Source organism: Dendrobates tinctorius, unplaced genomic scaffold (assembly GCF_039654945.1).
Source record: "Dendrobates tinctorius isolate UK_male_01 unplaced genomic scaffold, ASM3965494v1 ptg000303l, whole genome shotgun sequence".
NCBI classification, from domain to species: domain Eukaryota; kingdom Metazoa; phylum Chordata; class Amphibia; order Anura; family Dendrobatidae; genus Dendrobates; species Dendrobates tinctorius.
In genome coordinates this window covers 3,516,031-3,530,613 of record NW_027361970.1, presented here as the reverse complement: position 1 = coordinate 3,530,613, position 14,583 = coordinate 3,516,031, and the positions used below count along the sequence as shown (strand labels likewise).

Genomic DNA, 14,583 nt, shown 5'->3' with positions numbered 1-14,583 from the left:
TGTGAATGGACTAGTACTGAGCATGTGCGACCACCACGTCTATAGACATTGAATGGTTGCACATGCTCACTAATGCTCCATTCACTCAGTGCCTGTGAGACCTGTAATTAGGGAGGAGATCCCGGCAGACTGACCCTCAGCGATCCTAAAATTATCACACCTACAAAGATAAACGAATAACCCCAAATACAAAACCAAATGAATGGAATAATAAAATATTTTATTGAATACTATTTTAAAAAGACAAAGGATAAAACCAGCAAAATAGACAGATATAATACCATAAACATTAGGCGTTACATGGTAGACATGGGGCAAATGTAATTAAATAACATACAATCTTCATGGAACAAAGCATAAAGTGCAGTAAGCAGATACATCTGAATAAAAATGCATAATATGTGAATAAGATATATATACCAGTATAAAGTGCCCAATGCCTCTCCAACTCCTGGAGTTGGAGAGGCATTGGGCACTTTATACTGGTATATATATCTTATTCACATATTATGCATTTTTATTCAGATGTATCTGCTTACTGCACTTTATGCTTTGTTCCATGAAGATTGTATGTTATTTAATTACATTTGCCCCATGTCTACCATGTAACGCCTAATGTTTATGGTATTATATCTGTCTATTTTGCTGGTTTTATCCTTTGTCTTTTTAAAATAGTATTCAATAAAATATTTTATTATTCCATTCATTTGGTTTTGTATTTGGGGTTATTCGTTTATCTTTGTAGGTGTAATCAGTTATATTATGAATATCCCCTCATGATATTTATCGGGTGAGGGATCTCACCAATTTGTTGATACAGATCCTAAAATTATCGCCTAGCCTGTAGAAGTATGACATTTGTTAACCCTTTTATTAATGGTGGGGTGTTTCTCTGTTTAGTGTCCTAATCTGTTGTCCAATATATGGGGCAGTTACAAGGAATATCTCACTCAGGTGACCTATCTTTATTACGCCTGTGGGGGTGCTGCAGATAAGTTTAACACTAAAGGGGGATTTACACATAGCGATATCGCTAGCAATATCGCTAAAGCGTCAACGATTTTGTGACGCAGAAGCGATATTGCTAGCGATATCACTGTGTGATACTTACCTCCGACCGGCTCCCCCGCTGTCTGTCGCTGATCGCGCAGCTCCATTTCTCGTCGGGCGCTTCCTGCTGGCGCCGACGAGCGACACGCGGACGGGAGGACGTCAGGATCGCCGCGTCTGAAAGGTAAGTAACGACCCCTGTATCACTGCTGCATCGCTGTGAGATCTGCCTGTTTGGCAGCTCACTAGCGACCACTTAGCGATGCACCAGCGATCCTGACCGGGTCGTATCGTTGTCGGGATCGCTGGTGCATCGCTAAATGTAAAGGGGCCTTTACTGTGAGGTTTTGCAAAGATTACAGCTGATTGCTGGAGGTTTCAGGAAGGGAGGACACTTTGTGATTAGTTCATTCTCAAGGGCCCTTCCAAAGAAGTAGGAAATATTCAAAGTGGAGAGCCCCATTTTGGCCAGTATTTCCCAGAGTACAGGAGCCGCAAGACCTCTTGTTTTTGCGGTAGACAAGGTAAAAGTTAACTCTGCCTTCTCTGTACTTTGCAAAAGCAGCCTACTTAGCTCAAAAATAGAATTTTTACAAACCCCCCCCACTCCACTTTTTTTAACGGGGCTTTTTTTTTACTTTCTGTTCACACATACCGTTTTAGTTACTGTTTACCCCCTGCAGTAATTTACTCCAATATTTGCCAATTTAAACAGCGAGATGAAGAACTTGACTTGGGGTTGTAGAAAGTTAAAAAAAAAAAAAAATGGCTGAAACGTGTCCACAGGTTGTCATTTGATTTTTTTTTTTTTTTTTCTTAATTCCAATTGGTCTCAATTCACACTCAATAAAATATTTACACAATGTACACTTTTATATTAATAATGAAATGCAAACCTGAAAAATCATTATAAACACGATTTTTCACTATTTGAAAGTGTACTATACAGGTGTATACAGTGGCATGTAAAAGTTTGTGCACCCCTGGTCAAAATTAATGTGACAATTAAGCAAGCTGAAGATGAAATGATCTCTAAAGGGGCTAAAGTTAAAGATGACACATATTATTTGTATTTTAAGCAAAAAAATTCATCTTATATTTTAAATATTACAAAAAGGAAAATGGTACTATGCAAACGTTTAGGCACCCAGCATAAGTTAGTGCCTAGTAGCACCCACTTTTGAGAGTATCACAGCCTGTAAACGCTTTATGTAGCCAGACAAGAGTCAATTCCTGTTTGAGGGATTGTCATCCCTGCTTCCTTGGAAAATTCTTCCAGTCCTGTGAGATTCCTGGGTCGTCTTGCTTGCACTGCTATTTTGAGGTCTAGCCACAGATTTTCAATGATGTTCAGATCAGGGGACTATTGTAAAACCTTCAGCTTGCGCCTTTTGAGGTCATCAGTTGTGGATCCTAACGTGTGTTTAGGATCATTTTTCATGTGTGGAAGCCATCTTACTTTGAACTTCAGCTTTATATATATATATATATATATATATATATATATATATATATATATATATATATATATATATATATATATATGATATATATATACATATATATATATACAGATGTTATGTTTGCCTTGAGAATTTGCTGAAATTTCAATAAATCCGTTCTTCCCTCTACCTGTGAAATGTTTATTCTGCCATTGCCTGCAACACAACCCTAAAGCATGATTAATCCACCTCCATGCTTAATGGTTGGCGAGATGTTCTTTTCCAGAAATTCTGTGTCCTTTTTTCTCCACACATACAGTACAGACCAAAAGTTTGGACACACCTCATTCAAAGAGTTTGCTTTATTTTCATGACTATGAAAATTGTAGATTCACTCTGAAGGCATCAAAACTATGAATTTACACAAGTGGAATTATATAATTAACAAAAAAGTGTGAAACAACTGAAAATACTGTATGTCTTATATTCTAGGTTCTTCAAAGTAGCCACCTTTTGCTTTGATTACTGCTTTGCACACTCTTGGCATTCTTTTGATGAGCTTCCAACAATTCTAAAGAAAACTCTTTGACTGAGAAGGTGTGTCCAAACTTTTGGTCTGTACTGTACCTTTGATCATTGTGGCCTAAGAGTTCTGTTTTACCCTTGTCGGTCCACAGGACTTGTTTCCAAAATGCATCAGGCTTGTTTAGATGTGCTTTTGCATTCTTCTGATGCTGAATTTTATGGTGAGGACGCAGGAGAGGTTTTCTTCTGATTACTCTTCCATGAAGGCCATATTTGTGCAGGTGTCTATGAACAGTAGAACAATATACCACAACTCCAGAGTCTGCTATATCTTTCTGAACGACTTTTGCAGTCAAGTAGGGGTTCTGATTTGCCTCTCTAGGAATCCTACAAGCAGCTCTCACTGAAATTTTGCTTGGTCTTCCACACCTTATCTTGACCTACACTGTTCCTGATAACTGCCATTTCTTAATTATATTTCAAACTGAGGAAGGGGCAACTTGAAAACACTTTTATATCTTCTTCTGCTTTGTGGATCTCCCAACATTTTCATTTTCGGAGTGCTAGGCAGCTGCTTGGAAAAATCCATTGCTGCTGTTTTTTGACACAAGGTTAGAGGAGGCTGGGTGTTTATAAAGCTGGGAAATTTGCATTACCTGGCCTTTCCTAGGATGGTAAGCAAGCCATAACCCTAATAGGCTAATTAAAGTCTGAAACATTGGTCAAAGTTATCTGAGCACACACCTCTCAAAGGGTGCACAAACTTTTGAATCTGTCCATTTTCCTTTTTGTAATTTTTAAAATGCAAACATTGATTATAAATATAGATAGATTTTTTTTTTTCCGTAATATACAGGAAATATCATCTTTAACCTTCGGCCTTTTAGATATCATTTTATCTTCAACTTGCTTAACTGTTCACAATAACAGTCATTTTTACCAGGAGTGCTCAAACTTTTACATGCTGCTGTGTTTGCCATTATCATTCACAATCTTAAGGCTCACTATTCTAATTAGGTGTAAATTGGCAGTGAGTGCAGTTGTCAGCGCTGTAGAAATAGAGTCCAGTCAACATTAAACTAGTAGGTACTCTTTAAAGGTGTTTCTCAGTATTACTGGCCTTCCAGATGTTTCGCCAAATACAGGTGTTCTCAAGGGGGGGGTTTACAGAGCATATACTTTTATATAAATCTTTATTGTAATTGTAATTAAGAAGCTCATAAATCATAATAGTAATTATACACACAGTTCCTCCATTTGAAAACAAACTCACAGGTTTTTAACTGTTTTTGTGCTTGGTTTTACATGGATGTATATAATGTAAATTGTTTTAGAATGAATGGATACAAATTAGGCAATTTGAGAAAGAATATATACTATATACCATGACTGATAAATGGATTTTTGATAGATGTTTGTAGCTCCATGAACAATAATGTGAACCACCAGTTGCAGCTCTAAGAAACCATATTTTTCTAATCCTATGCAAGTTTTTTAAATAACATCTTAGATTGAAAGTGACAGTACATATAGCTTCAGACGTTATCCAAGTTAAAGCCATTATGTAATGCTACATGAGTACAAAGAGTGAACAGAAAGTTGTGAAAAGTTTTGTCATTTTTAAGGTGTTAAAAGCAAAGTTGCTTTTTAAGCATCTCCCAACCTGTTATTTTGTGAGGATGTCATTCATCTTGAAGGTGTGACCTTGCGGTTTTTCTGGATCAATAATTCGATTAAAGACTACTTTAGAGGAATGTCCTTGAACCTGCTGTTAGATAGGTTTTAAGCATTTGGCAAACTTTGATGAAACCTATCCGTTTTTATACCCTTAGCTATTTTGAGTCTGGACAATTGGCATATCCGCAGTCCTCAAAGTAAGGATATGTTTACCCTGCAGTGCTACTTGTTTGGGCGGACTTGCATTTCTTTCGGTAGTTTTATAACTTGGTATAAGGGAATTGGGAATATAAAAAGTATTTTTTTTTTTTCAGAATAAGCGCTACATTTATACAATGGAAACAAATAGAAGAATATATGCACACAAACAAGGGATCACCAAATATTAGTTAATTTTATTTAGAGAGCAGAAAATACAATGGTTGTCTGTTGTTGTAGCTCAGCTTTGGTTTCCCAAAGTCTTTGTGCATGGCGCACACTCACACTTATAGAACTGATGTATCCATTGCTGGGCAAGTACGCTACAGGTCCATTCATACAAGGGATTTCGGCTCCTCCATTGTCAGGAGCACTGGTGGTCCTAACAGTTAGACTCCCAGTAATCATACACTTATGCCCTGTGAACCTGCCCTTTCAGTGCTGTTCGTTACATGATCTTCCCTGTTATCCTGCCCTTTCAGTGCTGTTCCTTACATGATCCGCCCTGTGAACCTGCCCTTACAATGCTGTTCGTTACATGATCTTCCCTGTTATCATGCCCTTTCAGTGCTGTTCCTTACATGATCTGCCCTGTGAACCTGCCCTTACAATGCTGTTCGTTACATGATCTTCCCTGTTATCCTGCCCTTTCAGTGCTGTTCCTTACATGATCTGCCCTGTGAACCTGCCCTTTCAGTGCTGTTCGTTACATGATCTTCCCTGTTATCCTGCCCTTTCAGTGCTGTTCCTTACATGATCCGCCCTGTGAACCTGCCCTTACAATGCTGTTCGTTACATGATCTTCCCTGTTATCATGCCCTTTCAGTGCTGTTCCTTACATGATCTGCCCTGTGAACCTGCCCTTACAATGCTGTTCGTTACATGATCTTCCCTGTTATCCTGCCCTTTCAGTGCTGTTCCTTACATGATCTGCCCTGTGAACCTGCCCTTTCAGTGCTGTTCGTTACATGATCTTCCCTGTTATCCTGCCCTTTCAGTGCTGTTCCTTACATGATCCGCCCTGTGAACCTGCCCTTACAATGCTGTTCGTTACATGATCTTCCCTGTTATCATGCCCTTTCAGTGCTGTTCCTTACATGATCTGCCCTGTGAACCTGCCCTTACAATGCTGTTCGTTACATGATCTTCCCTGTTATCCTGCCCTTTCAGTGCTGTTCCTTACATGATCTGCCCTGTGAACCTGCCCTTACAGTGATGTTCCTTATATGATCTGCCCTGTGAACCTGGCCTTACAGTACTGTTCCTTAAATGCTCTGCCCTGTGAACCTGGCCTTACAGTACTGTTCTGTATATGCTCTGCCCTGTGAACCTGCCCTTACAGTGATGATCCTTACATGCTCTGCCCTGTGAACCTGCCCTTACAGTGATGATCCTTACATGCTCTGCCCTGTGAACCTGCCCTTTCAGTGCTGTTCCTTACATGCTCTGCCCTTTCAGTGCTGTTCCTTACATGCTCTGCCCTTTCAGTGCTGTTCCTTACATGCTCTGCCCTGTGAACCTGCCCTTTCAGTGCTGTTCGTTACATGATCTTCCCTGTTATCCTGCCCTTTCAGTGCTGTTCCTTACATGATCTGCCCTGTGAACCTGGCCTTACAGTACTTTTCCTTATATGCTCTGCCCTGTGAACCTGGCCTTACAGTACTGTTCTGTATATGCTGTGCCCTGTGAACCTGCCCTTTCAGTGCTGTTCATTACATGATCTGCCCTGTTACCCTGCCCTTACAGTGATGTTCCTTACATGATCTACCCTGTGAACCTGCCCTTAGTGATGTTCCTTACATGATCTGCCCTGTGAACCTGGCCTTACAGTACTGTTTCTTACATGCTCTGCCCTGTGAACCTGGCCTTACAGTACTGTTCCGTATATGCTCTGCCCTGTGAACCTGCCCTTACAATGCTATTCCTTACATGCTCTGCCCTGTGAACCTGCCCTTACAGTGATGTTCCTTATATACTCTGCCCTGTGAACCTGCCCTTTCAGTGCTGTTCCTTACATGCTCTGCCCTGTGAACCTGCCCTTACAGTGCTGTTCCCTACATAATCTACCCTTACAGTGATGTTCCTTACATGATCTGCCCTGTGAACCTGCCCTTACAGTGCTGTTTCTTTATTTCCTTAGTTGGCATGACTTAATTACAAGAATGGCTGCTGCATCGAAAGTGGAGGATCCCAGACCCGCAATTCCACTCCAGGTCTCATCAGGGATTACAAATGAGTAAGTAAAACTCAAACAGCCGTCAGTAAAAATCATCAGGTATCTGGGAATATCTGCAACAGTCATATATAGAATTTCTAATTTGTCACTGCAATTTAGTTGCCTAAAGGGGTATACTGACTGAGGGGCATCCTCGGCACTGTGCGAGGGAGCATCCTCGGCGCTGTGTGAGGGGGCAGTGAACAATCTAATGTGAACAACCCCATAGACTATCATAGGTACAAATGCTATCCATGAAAAACAAGGCCCTAAGTATGGGTTAAAAAAAAAAAAAATACAGGCATGCTGCTCCTTCCAGTTATCTGGATGGTGCTGCAGGGGGTCTAGTCATGGTATCCTCACTGATGGCAAGACCATCATGATTTCTTTGGCCTTCTCTTGTGAAATTACTAAGATCTTTTGGTTTGTTTTCCATTATGTTGGTTTTTTTTTTGTGTAGTATATAAATATCCAGGACTGACACGTGTTTGTTGTTCATTTATTTTATGTAATCAGAGAGGAACATGAAGATGGCGAGAAGCAGAAAGTTGACCAGGAGGATAAAGGAGGGGAAGCCCTTACTGAGCCTCGCTCAGGTGAGTAATCTATGATGTCATTGTGGTCATGTAAGTGCAGATTATATACACTTCTAAACTGGCCAAAACACTGTGCAAATGGTTTAGACGTGTGGCAAAATGCTGAAAAATAAGAATGCTTTCAAAATAAAAGGAACAGTTTCTATTTTGTTAATATATAGTAATATAGCGAATTGACAAAAGGAAAATCTAAATCAAATCAAATATTGGTGTGATCGCCTTTTTCCTTTTAAAACAGCAGCAAAGCATCAATTCTTCTAGTTGCACATTTACAGTTTTTGAAGGAACTCGGCAGGATGTTCCAAACATCTTGGAGAACTAACCACAGATCTTCTGTGTATGAGACTTGTGCAAATCCTTCTGTCTCCATGTAATCCCAGAAAGACTCTATTTTGAGACCAGATGTCTGTGGGCACATATCATCATTTCTGGGACTCCTTTGTTCTTTACATTTAAACATCATTTTAAAGGGAATCTGTCACCAGGTTTTTGCTACCCAAATTGAGAGAAGCACAATGTCGAGGCAGAGATCCTGCCTGCTTGTTGTAGTTTTTTTGATGAAATCATTGAGGTTAGTAAACCTACTGCCATGTATTCCTCCATACTCATGAGCTCTGTATAATTTACACCACCACCACCGCTGTTTGGCAGCTTTCTGCCTATGCACATTGTACTTATAAAGTTGCCTATCAATAGTGTGGGCGGAATTGTACACAGATCCATATTTAGAGAACAAGTAGATCTGTATCAGATAATAAATCAAGGATTTTATCAAAACTGCAGCAAGCAATCTAGTAAGTGACACATAGCTGTTATCAAGTTCTCTTCCCCTACATCATGCTATCAGATGGGGTCACAAAAACATGCTGACAGATTCTCTTTAAAATGGTCCAACAATGTCATAAAATGGCACCAGTCTTGTAATTCAAGTGGCCTCTCGTCTTAGTCATGTGTCTAATTAAGTGTATGTCAAGTGTCCGAAGACCAGTATCCAAAGCACACATACCTCTGATAGCCAAGGTGAAGTTTGTGACAGGAGAAGAAATGCATCTCCTTGAGTGACTGAGCATAGAACTGAGACTGGAGAAAAGAATGTTTTGTCCTCAGTCAGCTGAGGATATTGTCTTTTGCAACAAACCTCTCCCTGGCTCTGAGGTACTGTATATGGTGCTCACCATTTTGGTCTTCTGACAGTTGAGACACAGGTCTCAGGAACGAGTTTCTTCAGACTGTTGCCCGTTCTGACACATGACTAGGACGTATCTTACTTGATGAAGCCATTTAATTACGTTCTTTGAGAACCCCCTTCAATTACATTTGTTGTATGTTTGGGGTCGTTGTCATGCTGCATAATACATTTGGATATATACGCCTCCCTGATGGTATTACATGATGAAAAAGTATCTGCCTGATCTCTCAGCATTGTGGACACCATTAATCCTGACCAAATTCCCAACTCCATTTGCTGAAATGCCGCCCCAAACTTCCAAGGAACCTCCATGTTCACTGCTGCCTGCAGAAACATATTATTTACACCCCTCCAGCCGTTTGGTGAACAAACTGTCTTCTGTTACAGCCAGAAATTTACATTTTTGGCTCATCAGTCCAGGGCACCTGCTGCCATTTTCCTGCACCCCCGCTCCTGTTTCCATCCATACTTGAGTAACCCGGTCTTTCTTCCATGTGGAAGGTTTAACTTTAAGCCTGCAATTCTTCCATGAAACACTACTTCTGGTCCGATTTCTCCAAACAGTAGATGGGTGTAGCTGAGCCTCACTGGTTGCTGCAAGTTCTGATCTGATGGAACTGCTGGAGATCTTTTTATTTCAAAGATATGGAAGCATGATGTGTCTTTCATCTGCTGCACTACGTTTTTTTGTATCTACAGTCCTTCGTGTTGTCTGTTTCTTTCTTCTGCTTCAAAATCTTTACCTGGGTTCAGGGTTGGACTGGCCCACCGGAGCACCAGAGGATTCTCCTGTGGACCCAGGCACTGACATCTGCTGGCATACAGGGCCGGCAGCTGCCTAGGTCCCCCAGCCATTGGTGTGTCGCTAATAGCAGGACACCACGCACCTGCTATGGAGCCCGTGAGTCAGAGGGGCGCGCCCGGCACCAGTGATGCAGCAGCGGGTGACAGGATGCAGGAGCCGGCTACTACGTCTAAAGCCTGTGCCCACTGCTTAATGGGAGAGCAGAGCTGTAAATATTCATTCACTTTAGTAGCGGGCACACCTAATCGCTCAACAGCAGAAAACCTGTGGCTAAAAAGTGGGCCCAAGGTGCTCCAGTCCAATGCTGTCTGGGAGATACCTTGCTGATGCAGTGTAATTGCCTTGTGTCTTGTTGCGGTGTTTGCCATGGTGTATGATCTGTGACATGAAACTGTACAAAAACACTAAGCATCATGTAGGACTGTGAATTCCCTTGTTGCCATACACGTAAAATACGTAAGGTACTTAATTAACATATTTGGATCTATAAGTGTAAAAGCCATTCAGACACATCAAGGTGTACCTTTTATCTGGATGGCCTGTTACGGACTCTATGACCTCTATTAATCATTGCTATTTCTCCACTTTTCTGGTGTAATTTGCTCCTTTTTGATGGTTTTGGTATTTGCTCCTTATTCCCTATACATTTTGTGCTACATTTTGTCTTTATTTCTTCTCGACAACTTTGTAGATGTTTTACACAAATTCTCGAATTCCAAATTTTACCAAATGTTGCATTTTTTTCTGGTGTGGTTCACTCCAGTGCCTACCTAGCTGCAAAAATGTATCAAATTGTAAAGGATTTGTGACTTTAGCTGCTGGAAAAAAAATAATCATTGAGCACTTTTTAGTTTGTACCAAATTCCTCAACCGCATTCACCATTTTGGAGAATTTGGAACAAAAAGTCAGTGAATGCAAGAGAGAGAGAAAAAACAAATGTGACTACAATAAATCGCAAATGGGCCTTGTGTCAGAAAACGGTGCTCAAATAATGTTTAAGTACCTTGCATTTTTTTTAGTATCCCAATAGTGGAATGCATGTGTTTATTAATTACAGTGTGCTGATGTAATTTTGTGATATGGAACTGTCTACCATAACCTCACCTTTGCAGTAGAGTGTCTGTTCCTCACCCAGTTTTAACCTTCCTACACAGCTATTTCTCTTTCAGTTAATGACTGTGATTCAACCTATTGAAAACAATGATCATTCTCACCTCACTTTGGCATGACTGGTTCCTCGTACACCTGACTATAATCCTACAGGAACGGTGACTGCATGTGTACCTAGAAGAACTGAAGGCAAATGGTGCTCCCAACAAACACTGATTTCCCTTGGATTTCTTTCTCTCTCACTTTGCATTTTGTAAATTGATAAAATATAACTTATTCCTGAAAGCGTTCTTACGTTGCAACCTTTTTACTCCACCTGCCTAATATTTTTCCCCAGTACTGTACATGAACATTTAACACAACGGCTCTTAAAAAAAGAAAAAAAATGACTGCTTCAGACAGGGAGAGGAAATCCAAGTTGGACTTTCCTGGCATTGCATAGCAGTATCCATCTCTGCCCGTATTGTCATGTCTGTGCCAGCTTTACAGTCTGTTTGCAGTGAGAGCAATGATGCGCCCGCTGCTGACAGCCTGGTGTCCATTTGTGGTGCAAAGTCACTTTTTTGATGCCTTAGCGGTGTCTCTGTAAATGTGTCTTGTTTGTCTTCTCTTCCGGCCAGTAACGGCTGTCCATTATCCGATGTCTTGGCACCTGCGCATTGTATATGGGCCTGGTTCTGCTCAGTAGCAGATGTGCTTTGTATGCGCAGTGTGCGGCACGTTGTTATATGCTTTGCTATGTATACTTGGCCCCGGATAGATTCGGTTGCCATATGTTAACTCCTATCTGCTAATTCCAAAAGTCATTCTTTGTCTATGTTCTTCATATAAAACAAGAGCTAGCGGAAGCCATGTTCTCATTCACTGCACACCCCGCGGCGTTTGTTGTGGAGCCATCATCTGCAGTCATTTGGGGAAGACGATTGTGTGATGACAATTCATTTCTGCTACATACAATATGCATCCATGTCCTGCCATTGACCCATTGACTCCACGTACACCTGGTATTGGAAAAATCACTGCAAATGTAGTGTTGTTTTAGAGCCCAAGTACAGTTATCCCTCAAATGCTTTTCTCTTCACCACCCCTTATTGTGATCTGGTATCTGGCCATGCCCTTCCCGTGCAGCGCCCCCTTATGGGTAAGGTAGTATTACATCCTGTGATATATGGGCAAGACATCTGTCCGCAGTGGTTCGTATCACAGAGCCCAGGGCATGCACGTGTTCTGTATAAAAAGTGGAAAATAATCCGCTGTCAAACGCACTAGTGGCAGATTACTCGTATTCCTGAAGAACAAAGGGAATGGAACCAGGGGACAGATTGGATACTCCTGTACATATTAAATGTTTGTCGCATTTGAGCGGACCTTTAGTCTACCTTTTAAGACCAAGGTTAAAGGGGGTTTCCAAATATAGGAGATCACTTCCAATTAGTAGGATGTGGGGCCTTTCTGCATGCTTGGTGCTCCAATCCCTGAGATCGGGGAACCTATGACCCCAAATATGGGGCTCTGTAAAGCCTTGTCTGAAGGAAACGGAGGTCGAGCCTAAGCGCCAAGCTCCAGTCATGGTCTATGGCTGATGCCATCTAGTAGTCTTAGGCCTGTTTCACACATCTGTTTTTTGGCGTCAGTCAAAATCCGCCAAAAAAGGGGCAGATCCGTTTTTTCCCCCATAGACTTACATTAGTTGCGGATCTTGACTGACGGTCGTCCGTCACACCCCTTTTTTGACGGATCCGCCAAAATTTTTCGGTCTCCCGGGCGGATGGGACGGACACTGCAGCGTTTTTTTTGACTTGACAGTCCGCTATTTTTAACTGCGCCTGCACGGAAGCTTTCCTACAGGAACACTTTTAACCCTCAAACGCCGTTCCGGGACCGAAAAACAAATCTCTCTCTCCTTTTGCTCCTTTTTCCAGGCAGCGGTTCCTTTAAACTTCAGCCGTCACCGGATCCGTCAAAATAATGTCCGCTGGCACACGTTGGTGTGATAACAGAGACGGATCCGTTTTCCTCCATTTTGACGGATTGCAACTGATGCATGTGTGAAACAGGCGTTAGACGTATATCGTATAACAGTACTGCAGGGCTGACATGGGCACCGCAACCATTAATAAGACGACTGAAATGAATTGAATTAGGAGATTCAGCATAATGAACACACATGCAGTTGCCCCTTTTAAAAAAAAAAAATAAATAAATAAAATATATAAAAATAACCAGGTCCCGTCAATAATTTTTCCATAGGGATCGGGGATAATTTACTGATGATATGAGCACCTTCACTCCATTAATTGACTGTGGGACTTCCTGAGAGAGCAGTGCGCCGCACTTTTTGGTCTCTTAGACAATGAATGGTTCCTCTGTAGAGCCCTACTTCCAAGACTACTGGGGATCACAGCAGTTGGACTTCCAGCATTCATTTATTATCTTAGTACCTATGGAAAGGGGATGCATTTAAATATTGGGGAACCCCAAAATTGTATTTGTACAACTGTAATATCCTGTGGTCATACCGAACTCGTGGAAGTAACCAAATTGAAGTTTTATTTGTTCATAAATCCCATTAAATTTGTTTGAGGAGAGATTGGAGGTACAGACCCTGCCACCCGACCAGCGCTCTGACAGATCAGTGTGAATGGCATTTTATCATGTACTGATGATAGTTGTGTATCATCTGTTGGTTACTTTTTATCATCTGCACTTTCGAGAAGAAATTAGATAAAACTTTGATAAGTTGTCTTCTCTTTTCAGACAAGGATTCAGGCATGGAGAGTTCAGCACTAACCCATAGTGGAGGGGACAGCTCGGTACAGCCAGTGCAGAGCAATCTGCCCCCGACGTCTGCCAGTCCTAGTCGCTTGTCCTACTACACCGATGCCGAGCACACATGGGCACAGGATGCCCTCAGAAACTGTAAGTATCATTGAAATGGTCTTTTAGAAAACTACAAAGTAACGCGGTTCCTCATTTTCACGCTTTGCATTAACTAAAGCTCAAAGCACTTTATTGATCTTTCAGTTCATCATAAGCTTTCAGTGTATGATCACGGCAGCGGGGCCCCACTGTTTGGCACGGCAGCTCAGCTTGGCATTGTGCACCACTGCCCTTTTAGTGCTCCTTTAAGAGGAGGACCTAAGCATTTACATAAGTGTGACATCCCAGAAAGTGCAAAATAAAAGACTTTTTACCCTAATACAAAAAGAAAATCTTACATCAGTCTCATAGAGCGAAGTCTTGAATATCTGTGTTATAGCAATCATGGCCGACAACCAGTAATGACACTTCTACTAAACTTTTCCAGATTACTGATCCATAAATGTGAGTAATTATGTTCTGCGGAGGGAGAGCACCGCTGCATAAGTAATTTGCATCTTTCCAGAGTCGGAGGAAGTGTGGTGGTGATTAATATAGATGCCATTCTGCTTCCCAGAGCAAGATGGATGATATATTAGCAATATGTCTATCAAGTTCATCTTAAGACTCCAGTTGATCCAGAGAGAGGCCAAAAAATCCACTTGATCATATCAGCTATTTAATAGTGTCCTTTCTGACCCCTCCAAGCAATCAGACTGATCTCTCGATCAGCATTGTGCACAGTTATAAGACCAGGGCCACTTATGATTGTAGCCTTTTGGCTATGAGATGGCTTTAAACACCATTTGGCACCGATAACATTGACCAATCCTTGACTCCCACTGGTCGCTGTCACTCATCTGCTTCTGTGCCCCCTGTGCAGAGTATAATGGATACAAATGTATTATTGAGCTTC

At 41.4% G+C, this 14,583-nt stretch overlaps 1 protein-coding gene across 4 annotated transcripts in view; it reads left to right on the top strand.

Moving 5' to 3' along the window:
* ARHGEF12 (Rho guanine nucleotide exchange factor 12) overlaps window positions 1–14,583 on the top strand; it is a 242,214-nt gene that overhangs the window by 212,529 nt on the left and 15,102 nt on the right. For all 4 annotated transcript variants that reach the window (XM_073560728.1, XM_073560729.1, XM_073560727.1 and 1 more), the window contains 3 exons: window positions 7,033–7,128; window positions 7,624–7,703; window positions 13,566–13,727. In XM_073560728.1, coding sequence (XP_073416829.1) covers window positions 7,033–7,128; window positions 7,624–7,703; window positions 13,566–13,727 — 338 coding nt within the window. The remainder of the gene's footprint in view (window positions 1–7,032; window positions 7,129–7,623; window positions 7,704–13,565; window positions 13,728–14,583) is intronic.